At 40.7% G+C, this 20,069-nt stretch overlaps 1 protein-coding gene across 2 annotated transcripts in view; it reads left to right on the top strand.

The window, feature by feature from the left end:
• LOC105394220 overlaps positions 1-20,069 on the top strand; it is a 29,219-nt gene that overhangs the window by 2,090 nt on the left and 7,060 nt on the right. For both annotated transcript variants that reach the window (XM_038118431.2, XM_038118439.2), the window contains exons 2-17: positions 10,614-10,808; positions 11,178-11,415; positions 11,509-12,438; positions 12,531-12,651; positions 12,893-13,070; positions 13,299-13,431; positions 13,907-14,097; positions 14,276-14,479; positions 14,549-14,746; positions 15,295-15,489; positions 15,643-15,915; positions 16,998-17,057; positions 18,199-18,285; positions 19,078-19,290; positions 19,417-19,668; positions 19,778-20,011. In XM_038118431.2, the coding sequence (XP_037974359.2) occupies positions 10,614-10,808; positions 11,178-11,415; positions 11,509-12,438; positions 12,531-12,651; positions 12,893-13,070; positions 13,299-13,431; positions 13,907-14,097; positions 14,276-14,479; positions 14,549-14,746; positions 15,295-15,489; positions 15,643-15,915; positions 16,998-17,057; positions 18,199-18,285; positions 19,078-19,290; positions 19,417-19,668; positions 19,778-20,011 (3,702 nt within the window). The remainder of the gene's footprint in view (positions 1-10,613; positions 10,809-11,177; positions 11,416-11,508; positions 12,439-12,530; positions 12,652-12,892; positions 13,071-13,298; positions 13,432-13,906; positions 14,098-14,275; positions 14,480-14,548; positions 14,747-15,294; positions 15,490-15,642; positions 15,916-16,997; positions 17,058-18,198; positions 18,286-19,077; positions 19,291-19,416; positions 19,669-19,777; positions 20,012-20,069) is intronic.

The following is a 20,069-nucleotide window of genomic DNA, read 5'->3' as shown; positions in this document are numbered from 1 at the left end:
TTGCCGTGTGTGAGGTTTTATTGATCAATCTCCTTATTGTTTTTGGATCCCGTCTATATTTGATGAACTCTGCTACGGAGCACGCTCTGTTTATGTAACGGCCGAGGTTGGTGCCACCGAGTTTGAAATATAATAATGCAATGGTATCGATTTATATAATCCTCGGGTTCTTAGGATATGCTTGACCCTGTGTAAGAAAGGATGTTAAATGTTAGTCTTAAAATTATTGTTATGATAATTCTAATTCATCCATAATTAATAAATACTGGTCCATAAAAGGGAAATGCAACTACTAAAGCCATGCTCACTACTTTTAATGCATTAATTAACAGAAACTAATAACTACCTCTAAATTCATGAGCAATGTAAATCTCCTGAGGAAAATGTTCCATAAACTAAAATTGAAAAATGTAGAAAATTTACTGCATGTGTAAAATTCATTAACTGCCAGTTTCTATAACTCTATCTATCCATTACTGGTAGTTACTTTCATACGATTTTGACATAATCAAAAGTTACAATCTGTCAAAATCGTATGAAAGTAACTACCAGTTATGGATAGATAGAGTTATAGAAACTGGCAGTAAGAGTACCTTCCACTAAACGCATACTTAAATATATGCCCTATATCTAAACAAGGCTATTATTTTTGGATAATATATGCTGGTCTTTAGTTTCTCTTCAATGTCGCATCTTGGGGTGATATATTGTGTATTTTATACAATTCTTAGTTGCGAAACGGATTCTAATTCCAAAGTAGACTTCATAACATAAAGCCTAATAGAGCTCGTCAATCTGAACAACTTTGCGCTAACAAAACTTAAAGATGGTTTCGCCTACAAGAAGGCTTTTTAAGTATTTTTAATTTTGATAAACAATACTACGAACGAGATGGAGTGTCAGTTTAAAAAACGTCTCGACACTTTCCAAGTGAGCTCTGATTTTGAATAAGTTGGCTTAGAAGATTTATGTCTTTATTGATTGGTACAATGGTTGTCATTAGGCTGAACTTAAAACGTTTATCTCGATTGTAAAGCAAAGAAAATGCAGATAGTATTTAACTTTGTTTTTGTATTTTTACTAGTAATATACATCTTTTTCGTACATTTTTCAAAGTGCCTTCTGCCTCGCTAACTTTCAATCCCCCTGAAAATAAATAAAAAAACCTCAATGCAATGTTCCAAGTCCATTATACTCGTAGCTAGAAAAGGTTCTCACTTTCTTCGGAATTACTTAATTATAATTTGAAGCTTAATAAAAAAAACATAGGATCACGCAATCCTATACTTAAATAGCTGCAATGCTGAGGTGGTTATAAGAATTTTTAAAGTTCAGACTGTGCATAATTTTAAATGAAAACACTTTACCCTTTTTTTCATAATGAAACTATGCCTGACATGCTTGATACATTATTCTCTCACTGAATGCATAATCCACAAGTTTTTCTTAAAAAAGTAGACTATTATTGTATAGCTAAGTACTTAGTTATTATAAAATATTTTTGGCGAACAGTTACCTACACTACCTACACGTATAGTTTCGGCTGGATTACTTTGATGCTTTTAAAACTCAAGCAAAGTGCCTTCTGGTAAATCAGCACCAAAAAGAAAACTTCTGTAAAATGCACACGAATACCGCATTTTTATCTTCACTCGACTGAAGGGTTTCTCTATACTGACGAAAAACGAACTAACGAGAACTATCGTGCGATCAGCACGTTTAATACAACGAGAGAACCACAATGTCATAAAATAGTATAATATTTTAGTTGTACTGTTTTGTTACTATTATACTTATTGATAATAAAGAATTTTGAAAATCAAAATCAATACAACGAGATAGAGTCGCCACTCGCGCAGCAGCGCTCTGAAACTTAGTTTATCGTCATACAGGGTGTTGCAAAAAGGGTATACTTTAGTATTAGAAAAATAAAATAAAAAAATCCAAATTTTCCGAATTTCAACATTTGCAAAAAATATATTTCAATTCCCATAGAAACTTGTTGGTCATGTGACTTTTTACTTGGCGAATGACTTCTTTTTTTCGCGCTTTTTGTTATTCTGATTTTATTTTCGGGCTTAGATATAACATGCTGCACATGTAGGTTTCGGCTTAGTATACCCTTTTTGCAACATCCTCTATAGAGTAACCCCCTAGCTCTTAAATGTAAATCGCACGAAGCTTCTTACAATTTTCAGTACAAACTCTACTGAAAGTATCTGAAAAGCCCATACGTGCCGCCCCCATGCAAGCAGCGAGCAGGCGTTGTCAAAATTTACTAGCATACTAAATGTACTTTTATGTGAATTTAAGGGTAATATCGAGTTTAATATCCTTTTTACGTGTATGAGTTGCAATTGATGTAGTGTTTACTGCATGTTTACTGTACTTTCAACTTTATAAACTATTTTGTACGTTGTCAAACTCACAAACCGCCTTTAATTTATTCGGCTATTACGGTTTGTTAGTTTCACAAAGTGCAAATGTGTAAAGCTACTTAAAAGAAACTTACCGTTCATCATATAGGAACTATCTAGAAATTCTAGAAGTAGAAAAAAGTGCAGGTTCATATTTTATTTATGTAGCTTAGAAAGGCGGTGCACACTTTTGTTTTGACAAGAATCAACGTCTAAATTGACGTATCACCTAAAACGTGTAGGTCTAGTGTTTGTTAGATTGTCGGAAACTATAAAAGTTTATGTTTTCTCGCATACAAACTGGCGCCTCTAACGGAAACTATCATGCGACTTTTGACTGATAATGTATGTAGATGACAGGAGAAAACGTAAACTTTTTTAGTTTTCAAAAATAGCAAATCCCGTACTAGAGGCCCAGAATTGCTAGCCTGAGCGTTAACCCATAGCGTGCCGTTTTCTATTTGCCAAAAAAATTTATAAATAAATATTTCTTCTGAAAATATTGCATGTCGAAGATAAAATCGGAGTACTTAAGTAGTGTATGTATTCATACTATTCATATATTCCTCACTCGACAATTCATGGTTTTATACAGGCACTTCTGATGGTTAACAAAAATTCTCAAAAACCAACCAAGTACCAACTGAATGAACGATAATTATTTTACTTGTACAAGTGGGCTCTTTGCGTCATCGTAACATCAAATTCGGTTGAGCTTTCCAAAGCAAGACTCAGCATTTGCTACAATTTAAGGGGAAGTTATTTGAAAATGTATTAGCTACATACTGCAACGAAAGTCCAATAAAAAAACTCCTAGGTACCGATATTAATATTCCAGGTAACAACCTATCGCGTGGTCTGAGTAGAGCTTTAGCTAGTAATGTATACGTTAACATCAAGCGATTATCATTGAAGTGTAAAAAGGCCTGTGCTCAATCAAACTAAGCTCTCCCATAAAGGGTGAAACTTTGTCATTGATCGAGGAATACGTAGGTCAATTCACCTGATATTCAGCAATATATTACGCACCCTCTATGATAAAATTGTAAGTTCGATTGAAGAGCTAAACTTGACTTCATCCTAATAAATATTATAAATGCGAAAGTAACTGTGTCTGTCTGTTACTCTTTCACGCCAAAACTACTGAACGGATTTGAATGAAATTTGGTATACATACGGTCTAGACCCTGAGAAAGAACATAGGCTACTTTTTATACCGGAATTCCCACGGGAAAACTTTTTAAGGCGAAGCGAAGCGCGCGGTAACAGCTAGTATAAGATAATTTTAAGTTATGTCGCTAGTAGTAATTATACAAAAGATTAGTCTCGTCACGGATAAAACAGCTCCCAGAGCTCAGAGCATGTAATGGTACGTACAATTAGTAAAATAGATATGTAGGCCACCCCAGTGCAAACAGTTTGATAACTAAGACTCATGTGGGTGGACGATAGATAAAAAAACGGTGAAAGAAAACATCTAGATTGTAGATGTTTACCCTAAGTGCATTTTACTCATTTAAAAACGGCGATACGGATTGCGATCTATATATGTATACATAAATAAATGAAGAGGCGAAATGTTGTACTCACGCGGAGTAAGTACAACATTTCGCCTCTTAATTTAACTATACCTATATCATTTGTTGTATATGTTATGTTTAAATTGAACAAATAAATCTATCTACAAATGTATAGCGAAAAGCCCGTGACTCGCTTGCATGACCCTAGACACCCTTCGGGGATAACAGCCGTTAGCATAATATGTATGTATAGGTATTTAAATAATTATTTATCGATACGTGCAGACAATCATTTTATAAAGTCACATATCACCCGTCATTTATGTGTTTTCATATGGGTGTCCTACTTATCTATTTTGCTGAGTGTACATGTAACGGTAGGTACATGGTTAGTCTGTGTGCTGCGGGATGGCTCGGTGCCAGCTGGACACAGAGTAGGAGGCAGGACCTCCCGATCGTTAGCGTTATTGTTCTGAGTGAAAGACGACTTCTTAATTAGCTAGGGTTATACGGTGGGATTTTGTTGGTAGTCGGCCGTATGGATAGTGTATAGTAAAGTCGTCGAAATATAATAGGCCCATTTGGACAGAGCTACAGAAATTTGCTATTTACTCTTGATTCACTTGAGGAAATACATAAAAAGACATAATCCTGCTTATTTTTTAAAGGCTGAAAGAATAAAGAACTTTTGAAGCACCAAAAGTTACTTATTGTTTAGATTTTTTATGATTTAGATTTAAGACCAGCTGTCATACCGATACATTTTCGAGCTGTCCAAACGGGCAAATTATGTAGCCGACACGACATAGTTTTTGCTTATAAAGGTAAAAAATCAGATATTTATATTTATTAGCGGTCGTAACATGTAAATAATAATAGTAAAAGAGTACCTAGATTTTACAAATACGTGTACACACGATAAAAGTTAAGCTTACTTTCAAAAAATATTTTTTTTTTTTTTAAGATTTTATTATCACTCCACAGAGTTTATGTCCGTGCCTTTTTGAGAGATCAATATATTGTGAGAGTTTGGTTGTTTTTTATCTTCATCTTTTAACTACTCACTACTCAATGTGGAAGCTTATAATATATATATTTTATCTTTTATATATATATATATACCTATATATTATTAATAAATTTTTTTTTTGCACTCCTGGAGGAAAATCTACACAGACACCTGGGAAGGGGACCCAGGTAGTGTCGGCCTTTAACCGACTAAAAACCCCCAGTTGTGCATTTCTTGTTTTTTTTTTTTTTTTTTTCTTTTTTTTTTTCTTTGTTTCACACAGTCACACTTACAATTATAATGGCAACAAACATTTGAAGGGTAGGGCCAGTGTCAGCTGTCTTCAGAGAACTTAACAGACGCCTGTCAGTGGCCACACACTCCTTTTGTCATCGCTGTTGTTTTGCCTGGTGTTAATGTGTGACAGTGTTCTTAAAACTATCTTAATTTTATTGGTTAGTTCTTATACAGATAATATTAATTCATGATATACTATACAATACCTACATATCAAAACTATACAATACATGCTATATACTATACATAACAAAACTATAAAATACATGCAATACGGTTTGGCCGTCAATATAAAATTAAAATCAAAATTCTCCTATTCCGCTCCATTTTGCGTTGCCAAAAGCCTTGATTGCTGGGCAACGACCTCTTTGTCCCGATTTTTTATTGCCATCTTTAGGTTGTACTCGAGGATCCGTTTCTTCGGTGCTGTTATTGCCGTTTTAGCGAGGTTGCCGATAGCGTCCTCGGTGTCATCCGCATAGTAGGTGCAGGCGGAGGTGTGCCTCGACAGCGCCACTACTGCGTGAGGTATGCTATCGTGCAACTTTATTTTATCTTTTGTTTTTATGATAATGACGGATTCGTACGTCAATCCCTGTGCTTCGTGTATGGTTAAGACGCGTGATCCCGTTCCTTCTCCAAACCCTTGGCTGGTCAGGGTCTCTTTTTCTTCCTGTGTATGCGTCAGGAATAGAGTGTTGGTTTGGGATTTTGGAATTGCTGCGTCTGTAAACCTTTTCAGCTGCAGGGATTGGATACGCGCTGTGGCTGCGTATATGCCTGAGTATACTTCTCTTAGGGCGTATGCAACATCCATGGGGTTTCTGTATGAGCACAACAGCTCCTGGGTGATGTTTGCTACCAGTGTTGGGCGACTGTACCTTAGTTCGAATAGGTTCTCTCTGTCTATGTACGGTAGCTGGTTGATGTCTCCGAATATTAGATTTTTTTTTTGAAAGATTGGTGCTTAAAAATAATTACTTACACCTATTGCAGTTTTTTAAGTTTAACATAATATATAAATTACCTAGTTGACTCGAAAAAACTCAGTAAAATCTTTTTAGGCGAATTTCTGAAAGATTTTGATTAAAACAATTAAAAGTTAAGTTTCAATATGAGAGGAATTACAATCCTGGGCCTGGGGATTAACTCTGAACTGCAATAGTTCCGAGTACAATATATTAGTAGTACAAAGACATCTATGTAACATACTATGTATAGGTATGTACTTGGTACATAGGCGGTAATTAAAGTTTTCCTGGAACAGGATTTCCACTCCAACTTTACAAATATACCGACAACTAATTTTAAACTGTAAACCGCTGCATTAAAGGTCGTAGTGGCTTGGCAGACTGGATCACTCTGATATCTACTAAAAGAAGTAGTGCAGGAAACCCTAAAAAGTATCGCGGTCTTGAAAATTCAAACGTAGACAGAGTACTTGAAGTCAATTTGATTGCACGCAATTACTTATAAATAAAATGCAAGTACTTATAAATAAAATAAGTTCAGTAGTTCTGAAGCTTATTCAATACAAATTTTAGATTGACAAGGTACAAACGTGTATAGCTACTTTTGCAGCAGCTGACTGTACGTTCGTTGTTGAAAACAAGACGCTTGTGGTTTTCGAAAAAAACTTTAGCAAGCCTTGTTATTGTTTGAAAAGCTTATTTTAATTAGGGGTTGTCGAAACACAACGGGTAGAGAATTACTCGCTTCCTTCACACAAGATGAGTTAAGTATATTTTTGAATCCTCCAGATTGTGTGACAATATTACAAAGCATCAAAATGAAAATATCGTGCATATTGGACAATAATAGCCAAATTTTCAAAATAAGTAGAACACTTAGGTAGAACAAGAGTTGCTCAGAATGACAAGTGATATAATTATGACTTCTTAATTTCTTATCGTTGAATTTTTGAAAATCGTGTAGTATGACAAAACTCATAACTGAAATTCTAATAATGTTTCTGACTGGTGCTTCTCTTCTGAAAGTTCAGATAAAACCTTCGTTTCAGTTTTCAGCTGAACATCTGTTGCAGCGGGAACAAAGTTCGTGCAATACCCACCCACTTCAGCGCAGCTTCAGTTAGATATTATTAAAAGTTTTTACAGCCATGTACAAGAAAAAAGTACTTAAGCAATTTTATTTATTATTATAATTACAACACGTGCAAGGACTTTAGATTCTTTCTTGTTTCTTTTTGGTAATTAGGTGATCTAGATCCCGTTACAGTATATTTATTGCACATTAAGACCTACTGTAGGAGCGGTGGTAGCTCAGTCAGGAAAGCGCCCGCTTCTCACGCAAGAGATGCGGGTTCGATCCCGGCGCTGACATGTACCAATGAGTTCTTTTAACTTAAGTACAATGTATACCATCGCTCTTACGGTGAAGGAAAACATCGTGAGGAAACCTGCATATCTAGCACATCTAGGTATGTGAACCCACCAACCCGCAGTGGACCAGCGTAGTGGGGAAATGGTCCAAGCTTAGGAAGGCAGTTTAGACCTTGGGGATATGCATAAAGGTTCCATTCGAGAGAGCCAGGTGCAGGTACTAACACCCCCACAGAGAACAGAATAGAACAGAATAGAAGACCTACTGTAATCTCCAATACGAACCGAATTTCCCACTCTTTATTTATCGATAAATATTCCTTGCTAAGTAGATATTTTAATAAACAAAAATGTACTGACCTACATCCATACAGAAAATAACAGTAAAGTATTCCAACAAAACAATTTATCGTTCCATATCTGCAAACATTTTATCGTTCATGGCAGACAGAAGCCACTCATCAAACCCACAGCCTCCAGTCGGCAGTCTGGCTCCCCTCAAGGTCGGATTGTGGCGCCACCGACTACGTCCATGTCATGTTAACCTAGTCTGTGCGGCTGTGATTGATTACTTGATCTGTGGTATTAACATGCCACTATTTGATCTAATAACAATGAGCGTTAGCGACATTCGAAATCCCATAGATATTTGATGACTGCTGCATAGTAAAACCAACTTTACCAGCAACTTACCAGACATAAGCGAACGTCAAAAATAATAGATAGCATTAATAGAATAGAATGATATTTATTTCAGATATAAGTCCCTAGTTGTGTTAATTTAATTAATAAGATGGACATACAATTTGATGCTACCGAACTTCCTGTTATTCTATGCTACAGGCTGATGATAATAATGATTGTAATAAATTATACGAGTATCATTATGAATATCATAGATCTATGAATTCCATCAGTTTAAGAGAAGAAGTGCCTAAAAAATGGTTGTGCATATTTATTCGGGGTGGAATTTAATCTGTGCTTCAGCTAATGGCAGCTTAATGTGCCTTGAAATTGATATTTTTGGGGTTTGTTTTTGATTTTCCTTGAGAGAATATTGCATTTAGGTAGGTTTAGAGAATGTTAACTTCTTTATCCTTCTTTAACCTATCACAAAATTATCCCAAGAACAACTAACAGAGCATAATAGTTCCGGTCCACCTATGTATTCAAATAAAATTCATTAAAATGTGCCACAAATAAGGTACACTTACTAACAATAAGTTTTATTTTCGCCAGCCGCCCACCGAAATAAGATTCATCTATTCCTTCCGAACTCTGTGTATTTATGGGTTTCGGTCGCCTTGAGTGGTTGTCGCCGCTGGGTCTAGCCGCGGGCACTTCAGGGGGCGAGGGGGAAGCCTTCAGGAGGGGAGGGGGGGGGGGGGGTAAGAAATCAGGTCAGCGCACTGTTCCTCGGTCGAGGTGAACTGAAACGTCGGATATCGTACAGTGGCAATTTTCTCTCGTGTTTCATGGGTTTCATGATCGCAACTTTTACGAAAAATATCACCGAAGATGGTTATCTACTAACTAAGGAGCGAACCACTGTCACTTATTAGTACCTAGTACCCGTATTTATGTAACATTACCTAGGTACTTAGTTCTTAAAAAAACATAATATTACCTGTACCTATAAAAGTTTAAACTCGTTTGTTTCACGCTGATTTACAAACCTCTAATAAACCCTTAATAACTTCTATGAATACTCGGGTACCAAAGTTACAAGACACTTTTACAAGGCACTTAATTATGCTTCCATCGGGCCTGCATATGAATAGATTTGGAGTGAAAGTGGCTACTTTCTGATACTCCAATAATAGCCGACTCAGCATATTGAAATATTAAAACTTCAACCTACCTATTGATTTATTTCAACGGCCTTGTAACAAATGTATGAGCATCGAAGTTAAGAATAAATTTGCTTGTAATTTTAACTTAGTCACTTCACATTGCATTTTAAAATAAAGTTTTACAAAAGTAACTTTATTGATAACACACACAATAAAAAGTACGTTATAAAGTAAGCACAATAGGCGGCCTGATAGCTAAAAGCGATAACTTAGATTTGATTGCTGAAAGCCGTAGGACAAAAAGTTGTAGGATTAGCACCTGAGTCTCCGCTATTCGGCTTACTATTTATACCACTTTAGTAACTTAACTTTAGTAGTTAAATAATACTTAGGTACTGGGTAGATTTTTTCAGTGAAATATCCAACATCATAGGGAGATCGTTGCAGCTATGTAAGATTTAAACAAATATTTGATTTGATTAGACAAATATTTTATGAAATATAATATTTGTCTAATCAAATCAAATGTATGCTCATAAGGCCAGAAAATAATGAATAATTTTAATCATTCATAGCACAATAATATATAAAACTAGGTGGATATGAGTTAACTAGTTCCTTGAAGTCTACCACTATGTATCATTAGCGATTTAAAAATCCATAAGAAATCACTTGAGTCAGTTATCGGGTTTACGAGTAAGGGTGAAACGAGTACTCACATCAAAGTACGCTTACCTACGAGTATCTACAATGTACATACTTACATGGGTGATTTGTAAGCGCCATATCGATTTTATGGTAAAGTTAGGTCGATTACGAAGCTTATCGTTGTTTGACGTCACAAAAATAGCTGTGCATGATAATGATAAAAATATCAAGCTTATTGAAATACATGACACACCATATTTGAATAGATTTTCCCTCGAGTTTCACTTGGACTTTCAAGGTTTTCCTTCCAACAAGTGTTGTCATGAATTTCCAAAAGTCGTAGAGCAACATTATTTTGTTTGGAATGATTCCCAGAGTTGGTTTCGTCCCCTTCCCTCTTTGTACAAATTCACAAACCTCTTTTATTCATTCAAATATTTGACTAACTTTATGTTAGTTTGAAAAGTTAAAAATTTGTAAAGCTGACCACTTTGATATATTTTTAACCGACTTCGAAAAAGGAGAGCTTCTCCATTCATCTGTACATTTTTTTTACACCTTCACCTCAACCTCCCTATCTCCTCCAGAACATGAGCCACTACGGCGGCATGGCGGACACGGATGCGCTCGGGCGGCGGCTGCGCGAGGCGGAGCGAGCCCGCGCCGACGCCGAGCGGCACCACGCGGATGCGCTTGCGCAGCTCCGGCAGGCGCAGCGGTCGTCGTGTGACGCGCATAGCGTGGACCAGCTGCAGTCACGAGCTAGGGAGCTGGAGAAGAAGGTAAGAGGGGGGAGCGAAGTAGTAGGCGGAAGGAATCTCGCTAACTAAACACTGAAGTACAGCTTCAGCTGCTCCTGGGAGCTGGAGAAGAAGGTAAGAGGGGGGAGGGTGCCAAGTTTTGTGGTACTCTTTGAGGCCTTTGTCTAGCAGTGGACGCCTGGAATGGACACTGCTGGCCGATGTTGATGTTTGTCTATCTGTTGCTAATAAAATCGGAATGACTATGCAATCTAGACCGTATAGCAGGTACAATGCAGTTCAATAGGTGCACGTAACAGATGTACCATAGGTATGTTAAAAAAAACTCGTTTTCCTCAAGCTTACATTTTTACATCAAAGCACCAAAATTTACAATAATTTTCCTCGCAGGCTGCACTGGAAACGGTCCGGTGTGAAGAGCTGCAACTGGAGTTGTCAGCGGCGCTGCGGGCGCGCGGGGGCTCCTCGCACACGAGCCACGGGGGCGGGGGCGGCGGCGGCGGGGGCGGGGGCTGGTCCACCACGCCGCAGGGGCAGCCCGCCTCCGAGATCGAGCGCATCATGGCCAAGATCGAGCAGGACAACCGCATCCTCGCGGAGCTGGAACACACCAGGTCTACTACACATGGTAAGTGTATCTATAACATCTTACATGAATTACATGATGCTGATAATCTGCTAACAATGTAGAACCATACTGATCTGTTACTTCTTCCCCTAGGCATGCAGTCCAGCGGGTCAAACCAAGCCCTTGGAGAGTTCCACTCGCCGTCGCCGTCACCGCTCCCGCACATGTACTCGTCGTCGGGCCACACCGCCATCTGTCAGAGCAACACGATGCCCACGCTGTCGTCCATCCACGCCACCAGCCACTTCTCAGCTCCCAACTCGAATACCGTCGCCTACTCCATGAGCTCGCACAATCCCAACTCATATTCGAACCCCGTGTCAGCCTACTCAACTAACTCATACGGTCTCTCCAACCCTCACCAAGTCACGTTCACCAACCCCGTGACGGCTCCGCTAGTTAACAACATAAGCCAAATCTCCAACACGTTAGCGGGGCTCCAGAGCAACCTGCAAAGTATTACGGGCAACGTGTCTGGCATGAGCTTGGGGAGCGCCCTGACCGGTCACACGATGACGGGTACGATGGCACAGATGCCGGGGCACGGGATGACCAGCTGCTTGAACAACGTACAGACGTCGAGTTTTACGGGAGGACTCTCGAGTACATTAGGTGGCCTGCAGTCTACTCTGACAGGAGGACTGTCGAACGCACTCAGCAACCTCACAGGCGGACACACGCAGCTGGGAGGCATGAACACGAGCCTCACCGGCACGACCGGCTACGGCGGCACTGGAACCTACACAAATCCGCTGCTCTCGAGTGGCTTAGGAAGTAATACCATGAACATTAAACTAAAACCCTTAGATGAAATCGACCTCGGCTTAGGTAGATACGGCAACACTTCGTCAGGCGTGGGGCGAGTCGCCACGCCCGTCACTCCCCACCAGCCCTCTTGGAGCTTAGGATTAGATAGTCAATTTGGAACTGATAGGCTAGGTGGCATGGACTCTGGCTTCAGCCATGATCGGAATCAAAGGGCTTTATCAAGGATTTTACCTGGATCTGGTATGGAAATGGACGGTGAGCATAATTTATCTTACTTCATTAAAATTTAATTGAAGTGTACCTATCTACAGAAAATAATTAATTACGTATCGTTATTTTAATTCTAGTGCGAAACACACACTATATGAACGGAGGCCCTCCGGCGGAAGGCCAGGTGGATATGCTGGATATTCCCGGAAAAGGCCGTTGCTGCGTCTACATTGCCAGATTTTCTTACGATCCACCTGAGTAAGTAGCTTTTTAACTTCTTGTTGCAAGTTAAGTACTCGGCCTAACTGTGAACGACGATACGAAATGCTGTTACGTAGTACAAAAATAGTCCTAAGTACCTACATTGTATTTAAGTATCCTATTACAAGATCTGAACGCCAAACAATCAAGCAGAATTTACCACCTTATATGGTACTTTCGTTCACGTTAAAAACACACGCTTAACAAACGAAACCTAAACCAGCAACATTAATTCCAGCATTGAGAGTGCAGAAGGGGAACTATCTATTTGCGCCGGCGACTACCTGCTTGTGTGGGGTCCCCCCGACTCCAACGCCGCCATGTTGGACGCCGAGCTGCTTGACGGCCGGCGCGGGCTGGTGCCGGCCAACTTCGTGCAGAGATTGATAGGAGACGACCTGCTTGAGTTCCACCAGGTGAGCGTCAGCTAGAATTCAAAGGAGTGATACAGGATGACCTTTGGGAATCTAAACTAGGAAATCTATGTTTCTGATTAATTATCTCTTGACCTAATGATGTATAGGTACTCTGTCGCATGCAATGCAATAAACTAAGACTGAAATGGATGAGTAAAACATTGGAAGGGGAGTGAGGAGTAGACCCGATTACACAGAATTATAGAAACTTTGATGTATATTCCCCAGGCGGTGGTGGCGACGCTCCGGGATGCCGATGAGTCCGCCACGACGGCGGTCAGTGACCTGTCCCTCAGTCGGGACGTGGCCCGGCTCAGTGAAGTGGCCGACCTCAGTGAAGGGCCAGAAGATGACGACAATGGTGAGGATAGTTTTCATTCTTATTCAACTTTCGTCTAAACTGAAGTTCAAGTTATTAGAGAGACTTTGAGTTTACCTAGCAAAAAAGAATAATTGAATAATGTAGTTGATTTCAATTAATAGCAAGTTCATCGATCTAGAAAATTCACAATAAAAATCATTCCGATGGCACTCCATAAAACTTTAACTTAATTAATTGTGCATGTCCAAGCATCTTCAATCAAAATGCACCTCGAATTTTGGCTGCAACTTCATTGAACAATTGAACATCAAAGCAACATTTCTAGCGAACATACTTAGATCCTTTGAGAATGAAATTGTAGATATAGAAATCTATAGCTGAGTCTCCTTCCCTTTCCCTTCCGCGTTTCCTTGACGCCCGGCGTTCGCTGCACGCTTCGCATATCACTCGCACCCTGGCTACTGCGCGAGCTACCCTCGGACCTGAACAGCTGAGCTGTTTTTCTCGTCGCTAGTGCCGGCGCCGCGGCAGCTGACCCTGGAGCGGCAGCTCAACAAGTCGGTGCTGATTGGCTGGACGGCGCCGGAGGGCGTGCAGCAGGCGGCCATCGAGAGCTACCACGTCTACGTCGACGGCGTGCTCAAGACCACCGTCAAGGCTTCGGAACGCACGCGCGCGCTCGTCGAAGGAGTGGACTCTAACCGGGTAAGATGATCCGTTTCTTAGAATCGTCCGTTCGTTCATTAGATTCTTTCGTTTTTATGTGTTGCTTTAGAACAGCACGGACGTCGTCGATTTGCACTGTTACTTCAAGATTAGTTTTTCGTTAGTTAATGCTAATAATCGTATAAACATTTATAAATTTTTGATTGTCGTCTTGCAGCCTCACCGCATCAGCGTGCGATCGGTGACGCAGTCGCGGCGCACGTCCCGGGACGCCGCGTGCACGATGGTGATCGGGCGGGACACAGCCAACATGGGCCCCACGTGCGTGCGCGCGAGCGGCGTCACCTGCTCGCAGGCCGTGATCTCCTGGCTGCCCGCCAACTCCAACCACCAGCACGTTGTCTGCGTCAATAATGTCGAGGTATCTGCACAGAAAAAGTTAATTTTTACAGGCTTTAGTAACACCTTTCTTACTCAAATGTGTTTCCAGGTACGCACAGTTAAGCCTGGAGTATATCGTCACACTATCACGGGACTATCGCCGAGCACACAGTATCGAGTGACAGTGAGAGCGAAGCATCTACGAGCTGGTCCTCCGTCAGGAGTGCCGATAGAAGAGGCACCAGGAGCATACACAGATTTCAGGACGCTACCCAAAGGACTTCCAGACCCACCAAACGAAATAATGGTTCGTGTTTACTTAACTAGAATGTGTATGTGTTATAGCATGTTTTTATCCCCCAATTATCCAACCTCAACATTCAAACTGAACACCCATTCACCAACCTTGGCGCTAATCTTACTTTCCCCTGTCAATTTCAACTTATCAAATAATTAAAACAACCGCTTTATGAAGCTAATCCTTGTGTTAGCACAGGCACACTGGAAGATCCTATCCAATGCTTCACAAAGTGTGTGACAATCTATTTTTATAATTCCACTGAAACTAACACAACCGAATCCTTTTTGAATTGACACCACCTCAAAGCACTCAGCACCCCCGAACATCTCGAGGAAGTCGCGTCAATCGCAACCATAAATCCAGCTTCAGGACAAAATTCAGTATACATTGTGGACCCATGCCCCCTCAGTTGTTAGCTTAGCGTTCCCCTCGCCTGCGATTGTGAACATCAGTGTTGTCTATGTGCTTGAGGAAGCTGGTCACGATACTCCCGACCCTCGTCTAATTGGCTACACATGGCTGGATTGTTGGTGGTGATTGGTGCGGTGTCGCAGGTGGAGGCGGGTCCGCAAGACGGCACTCTGCTGGTGACGTGGCAGCCGGTGCTGCGGCCGCCGGCGTCCGGCCCCGTCACCGGCTACGCGGTGTACGCTGACGGAAAGAAGGTGACGGACGTGGACTCCCCCACCGGGGACCACGCGCTCATCGACATCGGAAAACTTATCGGCTTGAACCCTAAATGTGTCACTGTGAGTATTGATTTGAATGCTTCTTAATCCCGCTTCAATTAATGCTAAACGCAGTGTTGCAAACGCTGAATTATAGCCTGGAGAACACCCTGATAAAAAATATATAATCAGTAAAACAGAAACTGCAATGAAGCGGTGTTTGTTTCATTCCAGGTTCGTACAAAGTCACGAGACAGTCAGTCGAGCGACAGTCAGCCGACACCTATACCCCCGGCGGTGCTGCGCGGGGTGGCCTCCCGCATGCCCCGGGGACAGATGCAAGGGCAGATGCAGGGACAGATGCAAGGGCCCAACGCCCCACAGTATCGTGGCCAGCACCAGAGAACACAAGGCTACCAACAACAACAGGTCCTAGAACATGACGAGAACCTTTCGGACAAAGAGATATTTCCGTCGGCGAACCGCCACGACCAGCACGCGGCTCAGGTGATCAATCCTTCCATTTTCTCTTGTCTTGTACATAATGGTATTAGGCAATATTTAATATCATTCATTTAGCTTTGACTGTTGTGTGCAACCAGTCAAACTGTTTACAAAAATACTACCTAATCGTCAATAGTTGATACTTAATTTCTGGAGGGCAATACAAATTGCTTTAAACTTTGTAAAACTATATAAAAACCTCTGAATCACTTTTGAGTAAAAAAAACATAAGTACCGATGAAATTGAGTATCAATTATGTACAACTAGTTAATAATCACACTCTAAACATACAATAACTACTGTAACAAATTATTCAAAGAGAACATTAGTGGACTTCGATGTCTTACTAAATCAAATTGGACCTTTAACCAAAGTATAAGTGTGAATGTTGTCAAAGCACCTTCTCTAAATTGGTTTGCAATATCAGTGTTGTAAATTATGTGTGTAAACTTCATATTTAATTTTGCGACTGTAATTCCTTAACAAGTCAACTACATATCGAGCTTCATTATTTTAATTTCGTCTAATGATCTTTACCTTCATCTGTGTCTTCTTAGCTATCATACAATGATCAATGTCCATACGCTCTCTCGTCATGTAGGAACTGGTCTGTTCGGTAAACTTTATCATATAGTTTAACATCAAGTTGATCTTACCTTTATTTGATAGAAAGCCGTCTCTAGATCGAATGAACAGACAATTTCCTACGTGATATCGGTGTTGCAAACTGCACTCTTTATACTATCTCCTGTGGTTCTGTCGCTGATATCTTCTAATAATCCACTAGTGGTTCTCTGCCAACCGGTATCCGACACTCGACGACCACTCGCGGCATCGAATAGCTCTGCACTCGGCTCGAACAAACAAAATTCAAACTGCATACTGCTTGCAACTAGATCCGTAGACCTAGTGCTATTGGCCGAAACCTGAACAACGCACGACACCTTACATCATATACTTAGAACAGAATAAAGAGGTTGTACTTTGTGACACAGGCAGTACCATCCATGCAGCTCATAGTATCATCCAAATAGCATCTATTGACTTGACCCGCTCTCTCTGACTGTTATACACCTTTCCATAGCCCACGAGCGGATTCGGCACAGGCCTCCTAAAGAGTATATTCGACAAAATAACCCCTTCGGTAAGGAATTTTAACACGTCTTTTATATATTTCTCTTTTGTTTGAGAAAAAAATCTGTAACTTTTTGTTTGATTTAGTGCGTTCTGGATTTTGTTACGAGAGTGCCTTATGTTTTTGTTTTTTAGTTTTGTGATATTTTACAATATAATATGATTTAATTTTATATTTTTACACAGTGTGCCCGTATTACAATAGAATCACAATATTACTTACGTACATACTGAATTGATGTAGTCATATCAGCATCAGCATAATTATCTAATATCTAATCTATTTTTAATTTATTGAGTATGCTTATATGAAAGTAGTCAAAAATATTCTAAGTAGTCTACAAAATATTTACCTGAATTTACAAATTATAGTAAATTTATAATCTTTTAGGTAGAAAATATTAATCTTTTCTACATTGACTTATTGACGATACAATAAATATCACTAGATAGAAATTAGCAGATGAATCGAAAATCTTACTTGCGAATGCTGATTCATCTTTCTAATTACTAAGCAGTCTAGACTCAATTTTGTTATCTAGAACTCCTAGAGAAAATTCTTAGGTATGCGATCTTATCAAGTAAACAATAAAAATACCTACTGTTATTCCCGGGCAGTTAGAAAACAGTCATACTTTCAACAACATTTTAAACTTCAACCAACATTCACTATGCAGGATAACACACAAAGCAGTCAATACAGATTATTACGAATGTACAGATATTAAATAAGTTATTAAAATGCAGTAAAATTTTAAGATACCTATTTCGAGAAAACTCGCTTCTACGGCAGTGAACTTCTGATTTCCACTTCAGCTTCCTGTACATAAAGCTTCGTTTGCTCTAAAACTGTATGTGTGTACTTTAAGTTCGTCAACTAGTTTGAGAGAAAATGTTTTAATGTTATCTACCCTGCTTCGTACAAATCCAATATAATTAAGAAATTTCTATGCACAAAATGCTTCTAAATATTCCACTGTTGTCACGCTCTCTGAAATAGAGTCACGAACAGGCGAAGCAGTTCACTATTCATTCACAAGTAATCTGAATCATTGACATGGACCATCAAGCACTTGAAATGTTGCCCCCTTTATTGTCTAATCAAAATTTATGAAACTGTATGCTAAATTGAATGACCGTGTGGTGATCAGCAATCGGGGATACCAGCCATCGAGATAACTAAAGAGGGACCTGCGGAGCTGTGTAGTGAGGACGAGCCACGCCGCCGCGCCGCCCAGGTCTGCCCTTCTAGCTGTGCCCTCGATGTGACACTTCATGTGCTACCACTACTCACTCTATCTCTCTCTCTCGCTCTCTCTAACTTTGTGCAGAGTCCTTCACGAGTTTCCATTTCTCGGTGTTTCAATGTTGTAATTTTCACTATTGTTGATGAATTGATGATACACTCGACACGACACATCCCACACTGTCCTCTCTAAGTCGAACACGAATGCCGGAGCCAGGGGTAGGCCCAGCTAGGTGACACACTCGGCCACAGAGCACTCCAACAGCGATTCATCCACCCGAGCATGTTCAGCGTGTTGTCTGATTGTTCCTGCATGTTGTCTTGGCTTCGACGCATACACTCCACTCCTATGACCCTTTTGTCCGGAAGAATATAACGTTAAACTTTCCATAGGGTCTAACAAGTCCAATGTATGTTGAAGAGTATTTCTTGCAAAATTTTAATAATGACACGTTGAATGTTTTTTTCGATATTCTATATTTAATTAAGCACTGGTTTAAACAAATTATCGTTACTAAGTAATTAATTATAATTTTATCTATGCTATTGAATGATGTGGTTTCAAGTGTAAGCGCTGCACGCTAGCTTTCGTTGTGCATGGGGGTTGATAGAGCAACAACGGAATGAGATAATATTTATCTATTTAAAACTGGAGAAGGTAATATTTCTATTGCTTGAACCGCAAAGCCTGACAAAATAATATGGCTACAGCTTACAAGAATTGCTTTTGGCTTGTTTATGGAAAATCTAACCTTATTAATGTGTTGGTTCGTACGGACGTCAGCAGCAACCGTCCCAACCAGTGCCAGTGTCGCAGCCGCCTTCGGGTCAGCCGTACCCGAGTACACCAGCCTACCATGGCACGCAGCAACCCCCCTATCCACAGCAAGGACAGTTCCAAAATAACCAGCCCTACCAGGGGCAGCCGCAGCAGCCCTTCCACAACCCGCCTCCGAGGAACCACCACGAGCGCGGCCGCCCTCCTAACCCTCACCAGGTTCATTCTTTCTCTTTATTACCATCCCCACCTAATTTCTTGCCTGCAATACTCCTATTCCTAATTCTTTCTTAATGTCTAAATATTTCGTGTTGATCCTATTGTAATATAATTCCTACAATGCAGGGTCAGCAGGGCAGCCAGGCTCAACAGCAGCAGCAGTACGGGCCACGTCCGGGGGCCCAGGGGGGGCCGAGGGGGCAGGGTCCGCGGCCGCACGGTCAGGGGGGACAACAGCAGATGCAGGGTCCCCACCCGCAGTCACAGAAGAGGGGGCGATACTTCGTCGCGTTATTCGACTACGACCCAGCTACGATGAGTCCTAACCCGGAGAGTTGTGATGAGGAGTTACCGTTTAGCGAAGGGGACACTATAAAGGTAATTACTACTATTAGGTACTACAAATTACTAAATCAATGACCCTGATATTTATTTTATTTACTTTCAAAAATCATGTCGTAAACCTTTTCTCCTCCCCGCTTTCCAGGTATGGGGGGACAAAGACGCGGACGGGTTCTACTGGGGTGAGTGCCGCGGGCGGCGGGGGTACGTCCCCCACAACATGGTGGTGGAGGTGTCGGAGCAGGACGCCACGGGGGCCGTCGCCGGCGCCAAGCCGCGCGACCGCTGGACCGACGCGTACGCCAACCAGCCCGTCAGGAGAATGGTCGCCCTATACGACTATGATCCTCAAGAGCTGAGCCCTAATGTGGACGCCGATGTAAGTATCTTTGTGTCAACCCGTGTCTTAATGCTGTCCGCTATCGAATCTGTATAAA

This window comes from Plutella xylostella, chromosome 16 (genome assembly GCF_932276165.1).
Source record: "Plutella xylostella chromosome 16, ilPluXylo3.1, whole genome shotgun sequence".
In the NCBI taxonomy this organism is placed as follows: domain Eukaryota; kingdom Metazoa; phylum Arthropoda; class Insecta; order Lepidoptera; family Plutellidae; genus Plutella; species Plutella xylostella.
Note: the sequence above shows the minus strand (reverse complement) of the source record. Positions and strands in the feature narration are given on the sequence as shown.